Genomic DNA, 24,591 nt, shown 5'->3' with positions numbered 1-24,591 from the left:
GAAACTGTTGTTCACATGGGCTTTGCGGATTACCCTGAAAAGTAGAAAAACCTATCACCGGGTGAATTGTTACAGAACAGCTCATGTCTACACTTGTTAAAGATGGCATCCTCTGGATGGGACTGCCGCATACACACTGCACAGCCCTTAATCTGACTTTTTTTTCCGAGCCTCTTGTGGTGCCCCTGTGGCACCAAGACATAATCATTAATTTTTTTTATCTTTCAGTTCACAGTCCCAAAAATAATGAGATGTCTGTGTTGCAGCTAGCTAGAGTGATATTTTTATCATTTATGGTACTGGAGGGAAAGGATGATTGTGCGCTCTGGGGCTTGGGGATGCAAGACAACCCAGTTTGCTATTGCTGAAGACAAATTGGGTGCTGGCCATGGCCCTACTATGGCCCTGGCCTGAACTCTGTAGCCAACGCAACTGTTGAGTTTGCCCTTCAGGGAAACCACTTGACTCCTTCTGGAAGGGAGATCAGCAGCACACTATCATGTGTCCAGTGTGGGCAAGCAAGTCATCATGAATTGAAGTCCAGCAGGTTGCGAGCCAAATAAATAGCCTAAAACCTCTGCTGTTCAGAAGGTATTTTTATGTTTGTGTTACTCTAGTGTAATTTTGGTGAGATGAAGTGCAGTCATTCTTGTTAAAATACATCTGTTCTAGAGATCAAGGAGCAATGTGCGATTCATTTATTTTCTTATTCACTAAATTTTGACTAGTAAATTAACAAAACTGACATTTCTCCAATACGAGAATTCCACTGGATTTTTATAGATGCTTTTGCCCCTTCCTGGTCAGCTGTGTAATATTACTTTTCCTTCAAATATGTCAACCTTACACTGATGAATACAAAATATTTTTCAGCAAGTCTTGGAAAAAAAGATTAAGTCATTTTATTTAAATTACAGGTAATTAAAATATTATTTGAAATGCAATTATTTTAATATTTTTCTTCTATAGCTATGATGTATTTAGCTGTATATGTTTCTGTCATGTACATCATAGTTCATTAAACTCTACTGAGATGTTAGCTGAGCATTTCTATCATATAAATTTTCTTCATTCCCCTTTGCACTTTCTACACAGGTTGATTTCCTCAAAAACCTGTTCATAGGCACGAGTGTAGGCGAGAAGAAGAAATACCACATTACAGAGTTCACTTTTAAATAGCTTTTGATCATGGCTGATCAAACATCTTTCCTTTACCCTATTGAGGTGTGGTGCATGTGGTGGTGAGGAGTGAGAAAGTGGTACATTTCCCCTTTAGTTTTGCCTGTGGTCTTGAATGTATCTGTCATGAATTCTGAGACAGCTCTGTGGGCAATTGAGAATCATCAGGAGCCACTCGCTGCTCTGGGTTGCTTTGCTACACCTACAGGCATCTACTTTTGGCCATTGTCATAGAAAAAAAGGTACCAGAGGAGCTGGATCTTTGCCCTTACTAGTATGACTTTTACTATGCTTTTGTGATAATAGGCCCAGTCTTACTAAGAGCTGTCAATCTCCTAGCCAGTGTTTTCAACCTCAGTTCCCACGCTTTCCATAGGAGTCACTCACAAGATCAAGTTCACTGTGTCAGCCTGTCTCCTGCAAAGGCAGCTTGTGAGATTTCTTTCGCAAATTAGTGAGATGTCATTAACTCACAACTCATTTTTCACCTGTGTAGTCAACTGCTGACTATGGAATAAGGTGATCTGGACCAACCCACAGGATACTTTTGAAGTGATTTACCCACAATATTAGCATAAATCTTTTGCCAGTTTTTTATTTTTGAGGTTTAAAATATAAACATGAACTGGGGAAAAATGCCCTTACTTATATCTGACTGTGTATCAGATTCATATTTCATTCCCTCCTCTTACATATGCAGCTCTACAGACACAGGACATCTCAAACTCATGTGGAAATTGAAAGTTTGTTTATGTTCACTGTGATTCAAAATGAGAGGGAACTAGAAGGTGTGAACATGAGGCTTATAAGGATTGTGATCACAGGAGATAAACAATTCATTTTAGCCCAGAGTGCCCCTGCATGAGCTGCCAGTATAAATGTGGAAGTCTGAGGTGTAGGGCCTGAATTAGGGTTCCCATTATTTTCAGAAAATTATCTGATTTTTACATTTATCATTTTTGGGGGGTTTTCTCTGCTTGTATGTTTTCCTCAAACTACAGCCACTTTTTCAGATATGAAGGCTCTAGTCCCTCAATTCCATATCTGAATACAGGGAAAGGATTAGTATGAACATCAGAAAAGCTACTCACTAATAACAGTTCCCCGTAAATTACACTGAAAAGGCACATCGTGCAATATTTCTGTAGAATTTACATGATACTAAAAATACAGCCAGTATAAATCATTCTGAATAACGTCGTCTGGTTCAGCTTCTTCAGTTGTTTGTTAGTAACCTCAGGTAGCTGCTGTGGCACGTAATGTTTGTTTTTCTCTCTTTTTTCTTGAATACCTGTTACTTTTCCTGTATTTACTATAGGGAAGAGAACACGTTTTCAGATTTGAGTTGAAAAGATAAATATGTTAGTTAATTATGCATTGGGGGAAAAAAATCTCAGCCCAATCAATATTCAAGTAGAGTGAAGAAATGTCCAGGAACTGAAAAAAAAGTGAGGTAAGATAGACAGAATGCTGGCATAGACAGAAAGAAGAGAGCAAAACAGTCCACTGTGTGAGGTTAAGTGGCATCTTCTTAAAACTGCCCAAGCTGTTGGTGTTTTAAGTAGATGTTGGCTTTAGAAAGTTCATGGCTGATGCATGGTTAGAGTAGTGCCAGGAGCTGGTGAAGAGGGTCAGAGTTAGACAATTACTGAATGAAATATTTTACCTGAGAATGAAGAATTTTCTAAAAAAAAAAAAATACTTTCAGATATGATGTAGTATTTCATGTGAGCTGTTGGAGCTGCAGGCCTAGAGACGTTGGACTGGGAAGTACCACAGGGGGCTCTGGGCTGGGTCCTCGGCTGTCCCAGCAACAGGGCGGTAGCCCAAAGCGTTCCACCACCCCCCATTTCACAACCCCCACACATCACTTGTCGCAGCTCCCAAGTGCCACGTGTTCAGTCGGCAGTGAAGATGTGATCGATTCAAATATTACCTGGCAGTTTTGAGCTGAAGTCCAAATGCAAGTGCAACTCCTCCAGCAGTAGTCCCACTCGTGGGGCTCTGCTCCCTGGTCCCCTTACAGTGATCCCACTGGTGGAAGTGGTAGTTTCTGAGAAACGAGCGACTTGGTGTCACTATTTCTGAATTTTACAAAGGTCCACTTTTTTTGCCACATTTTGTCGTCTTTGCAGTGAAAGCTCTCCAAGAATATAAACCAGGCATGCTCATTTGGGTGAACGAGCTGCCTTTTAATTTAAGCTTTTCTAAACGGTACGGTCTGGGCCTGACACAAGTAATGGGCATCCTTACATCTGCCGCTTTGTCTGCATCGTGTTGGAAGGCACCTCCTCCCAGGGTGCCGTTTCGGGACGCAGCTCCATAAAGAGATTATGTCCACTGAGAGGGAGCTCTCCTGACCTTATCAGTCGCACAGCCAGCCGCAGTTCCAGTGCCTACACAAGCCAATGCCGAGGTGAGCCCCAAAGTTCACGCCAGCCCTCGCCCAACTCAGTGCAGCTCCGTGCTGCCTGGGGGAGCAGCCGAGTGTCTGGGAGACAGGCTTGTGACATTCACCTTGAAAAGGTCTCACTTGTTTTTGTAACTCCAGTATCTTTTCATGAGATTTTACAGTTCTCTGAAGTGATAAGGGCCTCATTTTGTTTTGAAGGTCATTTTAAGTAACGTTGAATTCTGGTTGAGGTTTGCTTGTTTCTTCCTAAGTTATGAGAACACTTACACACATTACCATCTACCACCACCCACCCTGAAGGTGTACCTCCACCTCTCCTCGTGCTTCCTTTGTGGAGAGCCCTTGTAGATTCATAGCATGCTATTATTTTATTTCAATTACACCCCAAGCAGAAGAGCTGTGGAGAGTGGCAGCGGTCTCCTAGAGGGCTCATTCCCTGAGAAACTGTAGTGGCACTGACGAGCCGCAGGATTTTCTGCAGCAAAGTCCGGACAAAATCGACCGCTCTTTAAAAGAGTGCTTCCTGGCAAATGATGTTCAGTCAAAAGGAAGACCTCCTGCAGCGTTTCACTGCCCACACTGGGCTGCTGCTACAAAGAGCAACAACTGTGCCTGCTGAGTTGAGTCCCAGAACCTCACAGCTAATGCATCCAGAAATTCTCTGGAGTACCTACCAGCTGATACTTTGACTCCTTTACCCAAACAGCGTGTTATTTAAAGAGAGTTGCATATGTAACTTTATTTCAGGCACCAAAGAGAATGTTATTTTCATGTTTGCAGCATGAAATATATAGATATATATTTAGAACATACAGAACATTTGTTCTAGCATTTATGTGGCAAAAGCTTTATACGCTTCTCTTTGTTTATTAAGGGGACAGCTTTACTGACTGTAGATCAGAGACGATGGGAAGATCTGAAAAGCAGACTGAAGATAGCACAACCTCTTCATCTCCCACCTCGTCCGGGTATCAAAGATATTTTGATTTTATTCATGTTGTTGAGCCCTAGTGTTCATAATTCCCCAGGAGTCTGCGATTCAAATTAAAATTGTAATCGTGAGGCCACTAGGAGGTTGTGCATAGGTTAATGTGGAAACCAGCTCCAACTACAGATCTCTGCATAAGGCTATTAAAATCAACCCAAAAAAGGTTGCGCTTCGATGGTTTTAGGATAAGCCTTAATGAAAAAATGAATTTCTAAATGAAATATATTTGCAGTTGGCTGTTAATGATATGAATGGAATGTATTAACCTGACAGCAGTTGAATGATGCACTTGCCCTACAAGTACCAAAGCCTTCATGCAACACTAGTGTTCAGTATTTGAAATTATATGTTCAGAAGCCCTATTTGATATGGAAAATTGCAGCAGAAAATTAGAAATGTATTTTGAAACTGGTAAAGGATTATTTTGCCACTAATGAACATGGAAAATATGTCAAGAAATAGGGGAAAAATACCACTGTGTATTTTAACTCTCCTCCTCAAACTCTTTCTTTTTCAGATAACGATGGCTTTAGAGCTAAGATGTATGATATAACTCAGCATCCATTTTTTAAGAGAACTATTGCTGTACTTGTTCTGGCCCAGTCTGTGTTGTTATCTGTTAAGGTAATTGTGTTTCTTTTAAGCGTTTCGTTATAGTAGTACAGCATGTGTTGCACATTTCCTAACACCAATTAACGATCAGTTGAGCCATTACTGTGATGAATGTAGGGAAACATGATTTCCAGATACAGCAATTTCAGTTGGCACAGATCACTGTAGATTAATTGTAACTTGTGGAGCTGAGTCAATTTCTGCCTTTTTGTAGTCCGGTCCACTATTTTTAATTTCCAGTTAAGCTGTAAATCTGTGAGAGAAGAATACACCAAGATGCCATTCCTGTCTGACTATATTTTAACGTGAAAGCTATTCATTAACAAAACCTGCAAGAAAAGTTAAGGCAATGAAGAGGCATTTAGTTCTGTTTAACAGCTACTCTTCCATGAACAGATTTTGTTTGTATTTCAGTGGGATGCTGCAGATCCAGTGACTGTTCCTTTAGCAACAATGTCTGTTGTTTTCACCTTCATTTTTGTCCTTGAGGTAAAGTAATATATTTTATGACTTCTTGAGATTAAGACTAGTATGTATATATTTTATTTTGGCTTTAGGGATGTTGTCTCATTCTCCACTATGGTTTTTATTTCTGAACATGTACATTTGGGGCTCTCCATGTCACTTGTCTTTAAACGTGTTGTAGGAATAAACTTCTAATTTGTAATATCCATACTTCTCCACCACCTTGAGCTTTGTGTCCCTTTATATATATTCAACTCTGAGCATTTCAACTTGTGTTTTGGTGAACCCAGTGAACTCTTTTCTTGCAGAAATCTCAGATTAAATTCACTCCATACAACACAAGGTCTGTGTTGTATCATGGAAGTTCTGCTCAATCCATTTATATTTTGCCTGGTCCTTTGGAACAGGGTGTGTTAATCCCACTATTCTGTAGCTGTGACACCATCAAACCTCTCTTAAGTTTTGGGGTTTTTTTTTTTAAGTACTGTATTTCATTTTAATACCTTTTAATAAGCTACGTCAAATTCCAGTATTGTCTATCTTTTGTTGCACAGATCTGGATCCTGCATGGTAACACTTCTCTATCTATGAGAAAATTGTCACTGTGACCAACTGTGCAAGATGTAATTAGCCTGTTTTCATAAGATTGAAATCTAAGGACTTAAACACATTTTAAAAAGCGTATTTATATTTTTTATGTATGAGGATATCTAGTGCAACAAAGCACACATTTATGAGGTTAAAGATGCTTTCTCTGTTGTTAGGTTAGTACATAATTCTTTTGTAAGTTTGTGGTTGAGTATTTTTCTTTTCAGTCCCCTCTGAATAGCTGACACTGACCACTATCAGAAACAGGATAGTAGACTACATTTCCCACTGCTCTAATCCAATATGACAGTTCCTATGTTCCAGTGATAGGTTTTGCCAGCAGTGATGAATAAACAATGAAGTGAGTACCTTGTAGCAGCTGTAGCTAGAATATGTCCGTGTTGTTGCTTCTTTTATCCCTACCCAGGATAAATCAATATCTCTTGAGAGACTGAGCAAACACAGAAAAGTTTGGTTTTTATCATACTCAAAGAGGTTTTAATTTACCTAGTAACTATGTCTTTAGAAATACTTTTTTTTCTCTTATACTGCCAGGGGAAACAAATACACTTCTAGAATTTCAAAGGAACTTTGTCAGAGCCAAAAAAAATTTGTTGACTTTCTCAACAGGCAAGCTATCACACTGTGAGTGCACATGATTTATGGACAGAGGAGGCAGCTTCCTGCCCAGGATCTTCGCTAATGCAGCATACTCTGGTTACGGAGTCTGCTACGTACACGGTCTGCTACCACTAGCAGATATGATCCATGAGGAAGGCCAAAGCTTTCTACATAGCTAATGGCCCTGTGTCCAGTCTAAGGACTCATGATTCAGTCTTAAACCCCTACTGGTCACATCAGTATATGTGGTATAGAAGAACAGGAAGAATTCAGAGATCTCACTTTTGTTGCCATGCTGATGATCAAAAAATAAAGTGAGATGTGATCTTTTTATTTGCATGGTGTGGTATTCATTTCAAGATTATAGACACCTGAACTTAGGTGTTTAAATTCTACATGTGAGGTAGGTGTTTAAGCTGTCACTGTGATCAAGGGAGATGTAGGGTGATATTCGGGTGCCTGAATAACTGAAGGCATCAAAAGCTTTTTTGGGTACCGTGGCTGATCTCTCCTTACCTCCACTAGCCACTACAGAAGGGCAGGGATGTTTGCATGCCTTGTGTCACCCCTGCCAGCCCATGCATCTATCATCTCCAATATTCTAGGGTGTCTCAGCTGACTGGATAGAGGTGGAGCAAGATACCTTCAGGTACCTCAAATGATAACTAGAGATTCAGAGACCATATTCTTCATTTTGTAGTCAGGCTTGAGAAAACGTTATACGGCAAAAAACTAACTGGAAAATCAGACTTTTACATCAAACTAGTGTCCCTTTATATACAGTTTAGGTTTCAGAAATGTAAAGAATCCTACTAAATGGCAGTGTTGCAAGGTGGGATGGAAAGAATCATATAACGAATGCCTGACATTTGTAGCCTTTATATAGTAACACTTGACTTGCTTGGAGATTTGATACAAATTGTGTATGAGAAGTTCTCTGGTGTCCCCTCTACCTGCATCACCCTACCGTGATATCCATTAGCTGTTGTGACTATTTCTTAACAGTATCTACTCTTATGCTTTGTGCCTGCACTCCTATTGCCTGTACTGGAAACGTCAAGCACTTTGGCTGGTTCCTGGTTTTTACCAGGAACATTGTGAAATGTACTGCCTTTACTGTTCTTAGCTTTCTTCTCTTATATGCTGCTGAGTACAGATGGTGCTGAGTACAGATTATTCCTTAAAGCAAGAAATATTTGCAATATAGGAATGCTTTTTAATTAATTTGAAATATGGGAGCTACAGAACACAATTATATTCTTGAGTGCAAGTGTGTGTATGTGATTTTAGCCTGCTTATGGACAGCTAGATAGATAGGATACTACTACCTCTTTTAGCTACACATTATCGATATGATCATTTTCTAACTTCATACCTTGCTTAACTATTAGAAATCTTAAGCCCACATTCACCTCAGCAATCTATACATTAAGCATTCAGTCTAAGGTGGTCAGCTGCACTCCTTCAATACTTGATAGAGAGAGACAGTTCCAGAATACTGCTCATCCCCTCGTGTCAATTATCTGTAGTCTTCCACAAGTACCAGCTTTCCTCCATCTAATGGAAGCTTATATGATCCAGTTAGTCTAGCAGCCTAACTTGTCTTCATGGGAACAGTTAGCTGACATGAAGAGTCAGCTGAGACTCTTTATAAGGGCAGATAGCGATAGGACAAGGGGGACCAGTTTCAAACTGAAAGAGGGGAAATTTAAATTAGATGTTAGGAAAAAATTCTTTACTCAGAGGGTGGTGAGGCACTGGAACAGGTTGCCCAGAGAGGCTGTGGACGCCCCATCCCTGACAGCATTCAAGGCCAGGTTGGACGGGGCGCTGAGCAACCTGGTCTAGTGGGTGACTAATTCTTATAGTAAGAATTAATCATTTCATCAGTACAACTGAGAAATTGTTTTTATCCGTAGGTCACAATGAAGATTATTGCCATGTCACCTTCTGGCTTCTGGCAAAGCAGAAGAAATCGGTACGATCTCTTGGTGACATCTCTTGGAGTTATATGGGTGATACTTCATTTCGCCTTACTGGTAAGATTGACAAAACACAATTTCAATGATTAAGCTTGATTTTATCTGCTAAGCACCAGCAGTAGGATCGCTGCTGTGCATCCAGATAAACCCTTGGGAGTTTAATAAGGCTGAAATATGGCTGAAACAAAATAAGATTGATGCTAAGAAGCAATCCTTGTCTTGCGCAATGATGAAGTACAAAAGTTGTCTGATATGAGATAGAGTCTGTAAATGTGGTAAAAAACTGAAGTCTTTGGAAGGGATGTGAGTGAGGAAAGGAAGGAAACTGAGAAGGCTGAGAGCTCTTGCCAACAGCAGTCTCATGAGCAGCAAGGAAGCAGGAGGCAATGCACAAAATCCAGATAGGAACAGAGGACTGGAAGAAGGCATAGGTTCAAAATTGCTGAACAGCACAATCTGTCCCAAACCCAGCAGTGATTCTGGACCACTGGTTTTGATTAAAGGGCTATGTTTAATCCAAGAAGGCATGGAGGAAAGGGGGGGAAATCAGCTCTCCCTCCATGTCATCCTGTTTTTTTAAAGTTGGCTAAACCCCTGGTTCCCTTACTTATGAGGGAAGGAGAAGGGATAGTTGATGCTTGTCACCAATCACAAGTTGTGGAAGTCACCACACTAAAATAGCTGGGGGCTTCTCTCTTGTCTGCCCCAGACTCTGTTTGGAAGAAAACCTGTCTTCCGTGGCTAGTTGTTTTGCCCTGACATCCGCAGTTTGCTCCCTGCTGCTGACTGGCTTGGAAAGCCTGAGGAGTTTCTGTAAGCCAGCAGCTGCCTAGACAAGTAGACTGGGGCTGCTGGACATAATTACAGCTCAGCTAATAGAGGATTGAAGGGTTTTTGGTTTGGTGTGTGGGGAGGTTGCGTTAGTGTTTTTGAAGTGGTAGAGCATCTTCTGTTAGTTTCTTACTGCTCCACTGTGTCCTGGTTTCGGCTGAGATAGAGTTAATTTTCTTCCTAGTAGCTGGTACAGTGCTGTGTTTTGGATTTAGGATGAGAATAATGTTGATAACGCACTGATGGTTTAGTTGTTGCTAAGCAGTGCTTACACTAGGCAAGGACTTTTCAGCTTCCGGTGCTCTGCCAGGTGCACAAGAAGCTGGGAGGGGGCACAGCCAGGGGGGCTGACCCGGACTGGCCAAAGGGCTATGCCATACCGTATGGCGTCATGCCCAGTATATAAACTGGGGGAGTTGGCCAGGGGCAGTGATCACTGCTAGGGGACTGGCTGGGCATCGGTCAGTGGGTGGTGAGCGGTTGCACTGTGCATCGCTTGTTTTGTATATTCTTTTATCAATATTATTATTATTAATAATAATTATTTCCCCTTCATCTGCTGTCCCATTAAACTGCCTTTATCTCAACCCACAGGTTTTACTTGGTTTTTTTTTATTCTTTCCCCCATCCCCCCGATGGGGGAAGGGTGACCGAGCGGCTGTGTGGTGCTTAGTTACTGACTGAGGTTAAACCGCAACACACTGTTATTGAAATATTGGTGCTACTAGTTTATGATTTCTCTTACTTCATATGGTGACTGCCCTATATTATTTAAAGACCAATTATCCTAATCTTTCCATGAGGTCCCTGGGGGACAATGTATTAAGTGTTCTGTGTTTCTGTTCCAGAATGCATACACATACATGATGGGGGCATGTGTCATTGTCTTCAGGTTTTTCTCAATTTGTGGGAAGCACGTAAGTATAAATGAGGAACTACAACCTTTGCAGTGCTCATGTATACATTAAAGGACTAGTTGCTATGCATCTCTAGTGCACATTCTGTAAGGCTCCATTTTATATCCTAAAAAAAAGGAGACTTCAAGCAGCAGTCTCCAATTTTACATGCTGTCTTTAAAATGTTAGGGTTTTAGGTATATTGTATAATATCACTACATTATGGTTACGGGAAAAGCTTCATTTTTTTGCAAAAAAAAAAAAGGGCAACTGCAACACCATACAACTTTTAAAAAATGCTCTCTGAAACTCTGAACGTACATTGTGCTACTTTCAGTCCTTGCCATTTCAGTGTGGTGTGATGTGCATGCTATTTATTTATTTTCTCTGCGAGACTAGTGGAGTGGTGGTAGATGCACTCATCTTGTGATGATAGTGCTCTCTTAAAGCAGTTTCTTCCTCCAGAGTGCAGGTCTGTGTCTTGTATCTCTACAATGTATGTCTTATCACAGTAAAGGATTTATGTTCAATTTAAAAAAATATTGGGCCAAGATATTCTTCTGGAAACACTGAGATGGGAACAAAGCAAGTCACTTCTAAGGTTTACATTTCTTTTGTGTTTGGATTTGCTCTGGTGTAATTGAGAGTAGGCTGGCAGAATAAGCATAGGCAGAGAACAAACACATTTGTTTAACAAGTGGTGACACTCTGCATTCTCTTGCTGTAGAACTTTTTAGACTATCCAAACATTTTCTGTGAAGTCTGACATATTAAAGTAAATGTGATAAAAAGACTGCTACACTGGGTTGCTGGGGTTAAGAACAGTAAGTCAGAGGGTTTGTTCAGTAAAGATAAAAAGTGTTCCTTCAATCAAACTACACAGAGCCTGTAGAGCCTTGGAAGTCAAATGAAAAATCCTTGCTTCTCCTATGCAGCCAGGCCAAGTGATTGCCTTCAAAGCTTTCTGATCGATTCTGAAGTTTTTTCAAGGTTTTAACCTACTCGTTTGTGCTTTCATGTTAGGAGCTGCATCAGTTTCACTAATTTATCTGTTGTTATGCAGTGTGATGGATAAAAGTCAGCATGAGTTATCAGTTTGGCATGATTCTAAAGAAAACTGCCACCCTCAGTTCCATTAAAGAGAATTTTCCATAGCATCCAAAGTGGTTAAGGGTGTTAGGGCAATCTAGGGCAATACCTTTATCAAGAGTAAAATGTACAATATACATGCATAGGAAAGTAATATCTATTATCTAGGCCTACTGCCTATGTAATTTCAAAACTTACGCTCTCTTCTTAAGCTCTTTGGCAATTTGTGTGAGAAATTAACAAGTTTAATCAAGCTGTGCTCATCTTAAGGAAATCCCCTTCTCTATACATCAACCCATTTCTTGAGTAGGCTGCAGTATCTGTGATTTCCATCTAATAGTTAACATCACTTTCAGATAAGCCCAAAGTAGTGTACTGCACCACTGTTCATGCAATGCTAATTTTGATACTTCTGGAGTATCCTGATACTGAACATTATAGTTAAGCTTATGCTGTATTATTGCTGTATTATCCTACACTGTATTATCCTATACATCCCCTTTGAGGAACAACATCTTGACCTTGAAAATTAGGCAGATATGCTGATCTCTTCAACAAGTAAAAAGCAAACTAAATTTCAGAGGAAGACACAAAATGTTCAGTTCCAATCAGATTCATAATGTACCATTTCACTGGGCTCATCCATTGCTGGTTTGGGCTGGGATAGAGTTAATTTTCCTCATATTAGCTAGTATGGGGCAGCTGTGTGGTGCTTAGTTGCCAGCTGGGTTTAAACCATGACACGTGTATGTGTAAAGAATTCATTGCCAAAACGGCAAGTGCAATAAGTCTCTTTTCCCTTTTATCTCAGCTTTCCTGAATGGTGTCATGGTTTGCTCTTTCTCTGTCCTTCCAGGTGACACTAAAAATGCTACTCCTGACTGTGGTTGTCAGCATGTACAAGAGTTTCTTCATCATAGTGGGAATGTTCTTACTGCTTCTCTGTTATGCTTTTGCTGGAGTGGTTTTATTTGGCACAGTGAAATATGGAGAGAACATTAACAGGTACAGTATGTACTACCTCATGGGGATGTTCTTGGAACAGCCCAAAAAATCACATTTCTGCTAGAGAGAAGTTTATATGTGGTAAAAGCCAGACAAGTCCCCAGGTGTAGCTGAAGAGCTCTAAACAGAATTTCTGATAGAAGGCACTGAGCCATCTTTCCAGTCTTGGTGCATTGGACCAAATGAAACCCGATCCAGCCCAGAGCAGACTGAGAGCTGTTCTTCATTATGCCAGCTAGAAAATGCTTCAAAACAGCACCGCGCTAGCTGCAAGCTGCTGAAGCACAGGGTACCTGCTACACCTTACCGGCATCACCCAAATACAGGATCCATATACCAGGCTGATACAGAGAGGGGGCAGTTCTGTGAACTGGCCGTTAACTGGAGATTTCACAATCAATAACATCATCAGACTCCAGGAAGAGAATGGAGCCAGGAGATGGGATCTGGGTCTGAGTCTGCTTTTGCTCTTTGATAAAATGAGCCAAAACACTCAGATCTGTGTCTGAGCTAAAGTTCAGTTATTATATCTTAAGTCATGGAATAAATAATTCAATGAGCTCATTCAAATAATACTGTAACTATTTTCAGTTTAAAATAGTAGAACAGTAGAAAATGGAAATTATTTGCGTTTTTTTCTTGCCAGCGTTTTAGTTCTGGGACGTGAAATGATCTCTCTCTCTCTCTCTCTTATTCTTTAAAACAGACATGCAAATTTTTCATCAGCTGGCAAGGCTATTACTGTACTCTTCAGAATAGTTACTGGAGAAGACTGGAACAAAATTATGCATGACTGCATGGTAAATACAATATTGCCAGAGATAAAGTGGCAAGAAACAGGAGGCACCCTTGCATTTCAAAGTGTTTCCAGTATCTTAGCTTTGTACAAGGAATGTTGTGATTGCCTTTATGTCTTCAAGAGATATAATGTTTGCCAAACCTCAGAACATGACACTCAAATTGCAGTTCCAACCACACACTCACAATGTAATATTTCATGGGGCTAGGCATGATTTAAAAACAAAAATAAAAAGATGCTTTCAAAATCAGAAGTGCAGTAACTCACTTTTCCACTGTTATCTCTGCTTTGACTGCGGCAAGGTGACTTTTCAGATTGACTTTGTCTTTCATACCTGCATTTTGGCTCATTCTGTGTGAATGGTAGTCTTAATGATCTCAGAATTTGTCCTGAAATAATTTTATTTTGCCCAAGTAAATTTCTGTCTGTGGTTTCCATTGCAATAAAAATCATATTCCCTTCCTTTTTAAAATTAATGGGCAGGGAAGCTTTTTGAAAACCACCATGTTGCAGAGCACCAAGTTGTTTCTTTACAGTGGCATAATGCACAATGTGCCTTGTGTGTGGTAGGGAGATCCACACCTAGGCCTTTTTTGTCATACCTCTCTCTGTTTTCTGATTTCTGGCTGCTAAAGGAACAACAAAAAACTGCCCACAATAATGCCCAAAGCATTATTCCCTATTTGGGGAGCTTTAGCAAAATGATAGTCTTAAGTACTGATTGCAGAGAAATTAAGAATCTTTTTATGATTGATTGACTTTGTTTTCTTTCATTTTGAAGGTTCAGCCTCCATTTTGTACGCCAGATAACAGCACCTACTGGAAAACAGACTGTGGAAATTATGCTGGTGCTCTTATGTATTTCTGTTCATTTTATGTCATCATTGCATATATCATGCTAAATTTGCTTGTTGGTAAGTAAAAATATACATTAATAACAAAAAGGTCCATCTTGGCATGTAGTATGTTAGATTTGAGTCTGTTGTGCTATTCAGGTATGAGGTTACCTTGTACCTTCACTGTTACCTTACATGCATATGATGTTTTTGATACTCCTCTGGCATGGTGTATGCTAAAGCTCAGGATTTTGGGAATGAAGGTTTTTTGAACAAAGAGATGTGTTATATTTGTAGACCATAGTTACCCTAAGGAATATTATTTTCTGAGCTTTTCCTTTCTCCAGTTAACATTTTTCCAACATCATTGGAATTCGCCTAGTTGATTTTAGAAGATGTTAGATGAGGCATCTCACCAGCATTTAAGATGTAGCTTTTAAAAAGTGAGCACAGTGAATATTGATGTAGCGTGACAGCTAAAGGCATTTATTGGTGTGAAGTTTGCACAACAGAATTGATATTCTGTTGAAATTCATTGTTGCTTATAGAGATTAACCAGTTAGAATGTAACTACAGGCTTTCATTATAGTGTATTTTGGTTTTGTGGTTTTCAGCTATCATTGTGGAGAATTTCTCATTGTTTTACTCAACCGAAGAAGACCAGCTTTTAAGTTATAATGATCTTAGGCATTTTCAAATTATATGGAACATGGTTGATGACAAAAGAGAGGTAAGAAACTTGATAATGGGCACAGAAATCCAGTAAATTTACATTTGTCCTTGAAAAAACGTAAGGGGAAAATAAAATGCGCTGACAAAACTCACTGAGTGGTTACTGTTAGGTTATGAAAGTTCAGTGAGCATGATCTAACATTGTTCATGGCCCTTCAAATACTAACCTGTATTCTTTACTACTGTGAAGTACTTACAGTAGTAGATTAAAAACAAATGTAGATTCATAGGATCAATACGATAGCATCTTTCCTCCCAGCTCCCTGAGAGTTGTTCCCTTGGAAGTCTACAGACTCACGTCCATTATGTGCCTGATCTTCAGAAGGCCTTTGCTGGGATTTTGGCACTGTCTCCCATAAGATCCTCATAGAGAAGCTGATGAAGTATGGACTGGATGAGAAGATAAGGTGGACTGAACACTGGCTGAATGGCCAGGCCGAGAGGGTAATGATCAGCGGCACAGAGTCTAGTTGGAGGCCGGTAATTAGTGGTTTACCCCAAGGATCAATATTGGGTCCAATCCTGTTCAACATCTTCATTAATGATCTGGATGATGGGGCAGAGCGCACCCTCAGCAAGTTTGCAGATGACACCAAGCTGGGAGGAGTGGCTGATACAGCAGAGGATCATGCTGCCATCCAGAGGGACCTAAACAGGCTGGAGAAATGAGATGACAGGAATCTCATGTGGTTCGACGAGGGGAAGAGCAAGCAAAGTCCTGCACCTGGGAAGGAACAATCCAGGCACCAGAATCATAGAATCATAGAGTCATTAAGTTTGGAAAAGACCCTTAAGATCATCGAGTCCAACGTTAACCTAGCACTGCCAAGTCCACCACTAAACCATGTCCTCGAGCACCACGTCTACCCGTCTTTTTAATACCTCCAGGGATGGAGACTCAACCACTTCCCTGGGCAGCCTGTTCCAGTGCCTGACTACCCTTTCAGTGAAGAAATTTTTCCTAATATCCAACCTAAACCTCCCCTGGCGCAGCTTGAGGCCGTTTCCTCTCGTCCTATCACTTGTTACTTGGGAGTTGGCATGTGGCTGTGCTGGAGATGGAAGCTGCAGTCTGTGCTGATGGAGGCGGAGGGTTCTGCATCCATTGTGCCCAGGACTGACAGTATCTCTCTGATGTGGAACAACATATCACAGCAAAAATAGTTCCAGTTATTTAGCAGAACAAAATACATAAAGAGTATGGATACCATGGTTCTGGAGGGAAATACTTTCAATCTTAATTTTTTACAGCAGATCAAAATTGTTGTCGCAAAAAGTGCAACATGTGCTAGGTTGACTCTTAGAGCAGAAGACTTTTAACAAGCCAGTAAACTTCCAACATTCTCCTGTCCAAAGATGCACAGAGAAGAGGACAGTTTTGCAGCCAGGTATAGGCCTGACTATGAATGTTTAAACTGTAGTTTGATTTCAGTTTTCCAAAGGCAGCTATTTGGGCATATACTTCTCATAGATTAATGCAAATGGAGAACTAAATCCCCAAGCAATTTTGAAAATTTCTGACAAAATTAACAGCACAGATTCCCATTTTACATCAGGCAAATAACAGCGAAGACTTCCATGAACTACAACTGATGTCACGTGCTGAAGAGCTGGCTGCATGTGTGTATTCTTCAGTAACATATTCACAGTGACTTAAATAGGCCAGGATTTGACAGACAGTCTTTGGAGAAATAGTGTTTCTCTCACTGATCAAGTTGAATGTCTGCATTGGTTGTTAGGTCACAGTAATAATTTACCAGCTGTTATGCAATTTTACCCAGGGAGTAATCCCTACCTTCCGAGTGAAATTTCTGCTGAGGCTTCTGCGGGGCAGGCTGGAGGTGGATCTCGACAAGGACAAGCTGCTGTTCAAGCACATGTGCTATGAAATGGAACGGCTCCATAATGGTGGTGATGTCACTTTCCACGATGTACTCAGGTATGCTGAGATTTTCTCTAAATTTGTAGGGTGGGTATAATGGCCTGTGTTTCTCTCCAGGCTAAAACGTATTCATTAGGCTTGGGAAAAGGCAAGATTGATAGCCAGAGAGGCACTGCCATTTTAAATGTAATACGAAACTTAGATGTCCCTTTTTTTTCTTCAAAAATATTTGTGATGGAAAACACAGGTCCTAGGGAATCAGCTCTGAGTAATTTTAATGTTTTCATTTGAGACAGTTTGTCTTAAACAGCAGTCTCACATTGTTCTTGTATCCCAAGCAATGCAAAGTTGTGCCCACATATGTAGCAACATGACGGTGAGTCCGACTAGAAATAAAATTGAGATGGGAACATTATCCAAGAGTAAACATTTAGGGAAAAAAAATCCAACACCCACAAATGCCCTAGTTGCTTACAGTTCAGCAACTCACCTGTATTGGATAGCTAAATGTTGGTGATAGGGTCTTCATTTGTTTTGAGCACCACAAGTCTCTTCTGGAATCACCTCAGCATTTTTTAGCTTCAAATGTGAATTTATTGCACCCACCTAATTACGTATTTTTGCACTAAGGTCTTAAGTATGCGCTTTGGTTTTCTAAATTAAAATGTAAGGTCACAAGCATTTAAAAAAAATAAATCTATATTTCTTCCAGCATGCTTTCATATAGGTCTGTTGATATCAGAAAAAGTCTTCAACTGGAAGAGCTGCTTGCTAGGGAACAACTGGAATATACCATAGAAGAGGAGGTGGCCAAACAGACCATACGCATGTGGCTGAAGAAGTGCTTAAAGCGAATCAGAGCAGTAAGTCAAGCTGAACCAGGATCTAAATGGTTGCAGCAATTGTACTGCTTAACAATTCTGGAATTTGCCGTCACTATGCTTCATTTACTCTGGAGTCACCATAATATTTATGATGTGAAGAAGTATGTAGCAGTTGCTAACTCAGCAAAAAAAGTATGTTACAGCTCAATTGAAAGCGGTACAAAAATAAGCATCTTTTGAAGGCAAAGCTGTCTTCCTGCCAAAAATTTATCCGTCTTTTCAGTAGAGCAGGAAGATGCATGTGCAGAGACCAAAGTCAAAGGAATAAAGAAAAAACAATGTAATTTGATGAAACCTCATAGGCCTAATCCTTCCTCACAGAATGTAATTGTATAATTTCCTTGCCTCTGCTGGGAGAAGATACCATGATCAGTCACCAGCAGATGACTCTTCAAAAGGAATCCGTATCAAGATACATCATTTGAATAAGCCATTACAGTAACAGTGTGTGCAAATGAGCAATGTGTACATGCAAATCAGGTATATGAACCGTGGCGCACAGTAGCTGTGTCTATGCCAGGAAATTAAGCAGGGCCAAGGCGTTGGCTGAGGACTGGGATGGGGTCACCCATACTCGTTACGGTGTTCCTTAGCACTGTTTTGGCCCCTGCATGCTCATACTCCCCTAGACCACTGCCACAGGAGCATCACAGCCCTCCAGGCATGGGTCAGGGTGGAGACTCCTCCCAGTAGGCAGTGGTTGAAGCTGTCTTGTGTGGTAGAGGGAAGATCAGCCAGATCATGCAAGTCCTGACCTGTCACTTGGCTTCAGCACTGCAGGAAATCCCAGTCTGTTTAGTTTACTAGTATAGATCTAGACAGTGCTTCTGTATTCTGTTTACGCAGTGCTTCTGATAATCAGAAACATATTTGCCTTTGCTCAGGGTAGCTACAATATATGCTGGTCGAAGTTTGTCTTGGATTAAATTTATATTAAAAAATTTCAGGAAATTTGAATAAGGTTTTGCAATTATTCTCTTTTCTTCCAAAAACAACTCTTCCTTTATATAAAAAAATCACAACCTGGTTGCTTTGATGACTGATTTTTCCGTTACTGTAAGGCTGAGTCCAGGTTTTGGTGCATGTATTTTTTTATTTTTATAAAAGCTTACTTCTTGTGAGTGGAGATTTTCCATAGAGATCTGTGATCATGGGATCTGGCTTTTTCTGTTTGTAAATTTACAAAAAAAGGTAACTGGACACTTTGAGTGTAATGTACATGCCAGCTGAAACGTCAATGTTCAAGGCATATTCAGATAGATAGTTTCATTTTGGTCTCATCTCTGTAATATCAATGGCAGTAAATTTAATCTTAGCTCTCAATTCTGGGTTTGTTCAACTCTGTTGTTGATTTCATTATGATATTGAATTACACTATGTTAAAGTAAATATGCTATTCATTTCACTCTAATAATATGGTTCATATCATTTCACATTATATGAACCTTTTATAAACTGAATGTAATTATGGAGGTTAATATATATTTTCAAATATATATTCTCTTGTTAGTCTCTAAATCTCTCTAGAGGGAGCATGTGAAAACTACCCAGGAAAGTGAAACCCTTCCTAAGGGCTGTTTATTTTAATTTAAAAGCAAATTAGATTGTAAGATCATAATGGTAGTGGGTTTGCTTTTCTATTTGTGCTGTAAATCTATACGCAGTCCCAAGATTTCCACTACTGTTTTATTCAGTCTTATTGACAGCCTGTTCCAAAGCCCATAAAAGAAATCAGATTTTTTTCATTGCCTTCATGTAATTCTTAGTGAATCTCTACCAATTTCCTTGTTTCTTTTTCTTTGCAAGAACTTTTAACTCATAAATTCAAAACTTTATATGTTTTTAAACTCTAGGTTTAAACCAACAATTGAGCAACTTGCCTTTCACTTAATATAGTTTATAAGTTTTATCCTCTATTCCCTACGTAAAGGTTAGACATATGCTGGAAGTCACTTTATTTGAATAGCGACCATCTGATATGTGTGGCTTTATTGATGCACCTGGTACCCACATCTGGTGCTCACTGTTTGGTTAAATATTTAGAAGGCTTTAAAAAAATCAAACACTGTGACACACCAATGAGGACATTTTTGTTGTCACATATTGTACCTTGATAGAAACAACAGCAGTCGTGCAGCATTATCCACAGTCTACGAGAGAGCCAACAGCAGGAGTTGAGCCGATTTCTGAATCCTCCCAGCATTGAGACGACACAGCCAAGTGAAGATATGAATGCTATTAATCAGGATAACAGTGCACAGCCAGAGGTATGTTAACCAGAAGGCTATCAGCTACGCAGAACAAATTCAGAAAACTTCCATGTTTCTTATTTGTTCTTTTTTAAACATCATTTTAACTGGAAAAGTTGAAAGCAATATCTTGTTTTGCTTCAGTCTTTGCCTTCAGGTGTAAAGGCAAAGCGGTCTAAAGCAGTAATTCCCCAGCTCAGTCAGCTGTCTGCTAGCACCGTAAAGGGCAAACTCAGCTGTACAACTCTGGCAGCACCAGCTTTCAGGTCTAGCAGGAGCTGTGTACAGGCTCAGGGACTTGAAGTTTTCCTGTTCAAGTATTCTGAAGTAGTTTTTACACTGAGCGTGGTAGCGTTGGGCACACAGGGTCCTGTGAGTAGGAGTCCTGGGATCTTTCAGGCTAGGGAATGAAGAAGGTACAATGTAAGGGCTCCACTGTGGAAGGCTGAGAACAATTTTGTACCCATCAGTGGGACTGCAGAATGGAATTGAGCCCAAATGGTCAGTTTTGTTGGGTTTTTTCCTACTAGTAGCAGTTTTCTGGGGCAGTAAAGAATAGAAACCATGCTGCCTTAACAAACAATTTTGTTTGTATTCATGTGTAAAGCTTGGCAATAGAATAGAAAGATAACCGTTCTTAGGATTATCCCCATGTGATGGGGAACTATGACTGATATTCTTTTTTCTCTGTTCAGACAAGTAGCCAGCAGCAGCTCCTTAGCCCAACACTTTCTGACCGAGGTGGCTATCGACAAGACTCTGCAGATGCTGGGAAACCTCAGCGGAAATTTGGACAATGGCGTTTGCCATCAGGTACATGAAAAATGTGTATCAGTATAGTCCCCACATGCCAAATCACTGCTGTACAATAACAAGGTCATGAGAGGCTTCATGATTCACAGTTCTACCTCCTGCCTGCTGCTTGCACCCACATCAGGGTTTTTCTACCCTCGTGCATGCTGAAATACAGCAATCTCTCCCCTACTCCTACAGGAGTACCTGTAACCCTACTTTTGTGACCAGAGTACTTGTCCAAGAAACAGGACAACTTAATAGAGACCTTTCAATCCATGTTTTCCACTTAAATGTCACTGAGCAGCAAAGATCAATATTTTGTTGGAACAGAAAGAGTAAAAAAGGGAACGTGGCAAGGAGGAATCATACTACTGTAGCCAACTGGATAGGTTTTCCAAGTAAGAATGAGGAGTTCAGGGTTTCCTTTCTTAGCACTGATCTTGGCCATGTCACTCTTGAATGCTCCTCAGTGGATGGTCTCAGAAAAGGAGGGTCACCTCCATGCGCAGTACAGCCTGGCAGGTGATAAATACTCTGCCCCCAATCCAACAAAGATATGTATTTAAGATCATGAATAGCATCATTAAGATCAATTGTGGTTTTCATATACTTACACATGTGTTTTAGTGCTTTCTTAAAGACATACCAGCACCTTGTACTGGCTTCCACCCCTAGGCCATTGTTAGATATCACTTTCTAGATGTAGCTGCCCCTTCCAAATGCACTTTTCCCTCCCTTTTTCTGGCACTTACCACTTTCATTTTGCCAGCAGGTCAGCTGATGTAAGTACTGCTTAAACCATGTAGGTTGCAGCTAGCCAGATAAGAAGAGACTTGTTGCATCAGCTCTCCCAGCAGAAGGCAATGAGGCACTGCTCAGTTAAACTGCTCTACCAGCTGATTAGTGGGAGCCAGGTGAACAGCTGGAGCTGGAAAAAAAAACACATTAAAACAGAGCCCTACTCTTTCTATACTAAATCAGTTTAAAGCTGCCCCAGTCCAGCTAGTTCTGTATACCTGAATTCTAAGCAAAAATGTTCAAGAAGCAGATCTACTCTAATGCAGAACTTTCTGTTTAATTTCATAGCCCCCAAACCAATAAGCCATTCAGTGTCTTCAGTCAACCTCCGCTTTGGTGGACGTTCAACTATGAAATCTGTTGTATGCAAAATGAATCCCATGTCTGATGCTGCCTCTTGTGGATCAGAAGTCAAGAAATGGTGGACAAGACAATTAACTGTGGAGAGTGATGAGAGTGGAGAGGACCTTCTTGATATCTGAGAAAAATCTAAGTCATACTGCAACAGCAACCACTTCAAGTACAATCTAATTTTCTGTTTAGAATTGAAAACACTGTGTAATGTATGATTCTTTAAAATCAATGTCATAAATTTTTTCAAATGCTTATCCTTCTGCCATATGAAACATAGCACACACTTATATATTAGAATTCACCTTTGTAGGTACTAACTATACTTTAAGAAACCTGTATACAATAGCAGTACTAACAAAGCCAGAGAGACTATATTGCCTTTAGCAGACAGAGCACTGAAAGATTTCATATGTTCCGTAGCTACATAATGAAAATGTATTTTGATACACACACCTATGTGTTTTTCTTCAACCTATACTGTACTTTAAAGTGGCAACACTTTACAATGCAGGGGTAATGTACTACTTCTTTTTGTGTTTTCCCTCGGTTCTTATTTAGGAACATTTATTTAGAAAGATTTTATTATTCACAAATGACCTGAAGAGGTCAGCACTGACTTCATGTTCAAGGGAAGTATTTTTACAAAGTACAGATTCTGAATTACAAATCCAAGCTTTTTCTGGACCTTTTTTTAAAATATGCAAGATACAGGATAACTCATTTTAAAATCAGAAGGTGAAGGATTGGCTTTTAAAATGTAAATATCTTTGGGTTTTGGTTAATTATGCAAAGAGCTTGATTTTCATAGAGAAAACAGAAAAAAAGGAGAAAAAAAAATGACATGAAAACTGTGCATTTAAGCATCCATCAAAAGACCTCCATGTGAAAAACATGGTTTATGCTTCATTTTCAGAATATACTGGTTACATATATGCCTGGTGTCGTTATTTTCCTGTTAATGGGGTCCCATTTCCTTGTGTAGTCGTAAGATAACTTTCTTCTTGTCTGTGTGATAAAAATTAGCATGTTGGGGGTTCTAATTGCAGAGTAGTATTGTATGGCTTTTAAAATCCAGTTCAGTTTTGCCTGTATAGGTAGAAGTGAATTTGACTTACCCATGTTACTACTCATGCTACAGCCCTGCAAAGCTAAGGCATGACACTGTACTGTGGTTAAGTACCTTTGTCCCTTTTATCCTGATGCATCATATTTTGACGTGTTAGCCTTTTTTTATTCTTTGAAGCACCATTAGTGCTACATTATCACTGGTGAAATAGCAGCTGTCCCTTTCATAAAAGTTTTTCCAGTGAAAGGCCAATGCTATACAGAGGTGGAGGTGGAGAAGAAAAGCCACAAAATGCAGCAGAGTTTGTTAGTTTCGGAATTCAAGGCTGTCTAAAAATGTGGGGTGAAAGTGTGCCCTTCCCTCAAGGAAGAACTAAGAGGTTCCAGATTTTGTTGCTTGGCCCCCCGACTGGGTTTTTTAGCATAGCTGTGACCTTTCCATTACCATTGTTTCCTATGGAAATGATAGGTTGCTCTAACATGGCCTGATGTGAGGTCTTGCAAGAGGCTCACAGTTAATGTACATCACCACTTAAAAAATATATCCTTTAAAAAGCAGACAAAAGCCAGAGCTTCGTGATGTTTTCTGGCCAAAATATTAATGTAGAGTGGTCAGAATACAGGATTGTTTTCACAGATGCCTTCACCATAAATGCAAAATTAGTTTTGGCCATAAAATACAGTTTTCTTGGCATCTATCAACATTTTGTTCCCTGTGTATGGTTGAACATGGTTTAGATTTTTTTTTTTAAAATAGTCATATTGAACACATCTGTATTTTGTGGTTTCTTCGTCTGTTTCAGGGTATATTTAAGTTTAAATCTAGTCAACTGTAACTGTAGTAACAGAACATGTGCATTCTCTTGTTTACTAGATTATGAACCATCAACAAAACTTCATATGCAAATCCATTATTTTGTGGTCTGTTTTGTGCTTGTTTAAGTTGAGCTTTTGTATATATGACAAAAAGATAAATATTGGATTTATAAAAGATAGTGTCTTTGAAAGTTCAATAATATATTGAACTGCAGATCTTTCTGAATCATTCTTGCTGCAAATCTTCTTTTTAAAAAATCTGGCAAACATTTTTTCCTTGCCTTACAGTACTCTGTCAGTAAAAGTGAGTTGCTTTAAGCAATATTCCTCCCTCTGGTTTTCATTCTAACTGCATTTGCTATATCTGGCTCATCTGTGATAATGCTGCATAGTGGCTGCGTGTGTGGTTTGTACAGGATTATTTAAAGAGATGCTTTCAAACTCTTCTAATTGGAGGGCCTTTGTTTTTTTGGTGAGAAGTCCAGCAGTCAGTACTGCCACAAGCAGTCTCATTCAAAAAATGGGACTAAATAGGACTGTTCATTATTTATTTTTATTTAACCCACTTTCTTTCTTTGCTTTAGAGCCTGCATGTGAATATGTGTGCACACGTGCGTGTGTGTGCGTAGCAGGGGGAAATTTGTGATGGAAACATTGTAATGGTTTCAGAGACTGCCTTCCAATATCTTCCAAAACACTGGATATCCCTGGA

At 39.8% G+C, this 24,591-nt stretch overlaps 1 protein-coding gene across 2 annotated transcripts in view; it reads left to right on the top strand.

Moving 5' to 3' along the window:
• NALCN (sodium leak channel, non-selective) overlaps positions 1-22,126 on the top strand; it is a gene marked incomplete at both ends in the record, with an annotated part of 233,725 nt that extends 211,599 nt beyond the window's left edge. For both annotated transcript variants that reach the window (XM_082304488.1, XM_082304487.1), the window contains 14 exons: positions 4,467-4,560; positions 5,098-5,204; positions 5,607-5,681; positions 8,786-8,905; positions 10,528-10,596; positions 12,521-12,669; positions 13,376-13,469; positions 14,250-14,382; positions 14,919-15,034; positions 16,818-16,975; positions 17,631-17,781; positions 19,920-20,069; positions 20,747-20,864; positions 21,933-22,126. In XM_082304488.1, coding sequence (XP_082160614.1) covers positions 4,467-4,560; positions 5,098-5,204; positions 5,607-5,681; positions 8,786-8,905; positions 10,528-10,596; positions 12,521-12,669; positions 13,376-13,469; positions 14,250-14,382; positions 14,919-15,034; positions 16,818-16,975; positions 17,631-17,781; positions 19,920-20,069; positions 20,747-20,864; positions 21,933-22,126 — 1,728 coding nt within the window. The remainder of the gene's footprint in view (positions 1-4,466; positions 4,561-5,097; positions 5,205-5,606; positions 5,682-8,785; positions 8,906-10,527; positions 10,597-12,520; positions 12,670-13,375; positions 13,470-14,249; positions 14,383-14,918; positions 15,035-16,817; positions 16,976-17,630; positions 17,782-19,919; positions 20,070-20,746; positions 20,865-21,932) is intronic.
• Positions 22,127-24,591: the final 2,465 nt, after the last annotated feature.

Source organism: Platalea leucorodia (genome assembly GCF_965183815.1).
Source record: "Platalea leucorodia genome assembly, chromosome: 2".
Classification (NCBI taxonomy): Eukaryota; Metazoa; Chordata; class Aves; order Pelecaniformes; family Threskiornithidae; genus Platalea; species Platalea leucorodia.
This window is presented reverse-complemented; position numbering and strand designations above follow the sequence as displayed.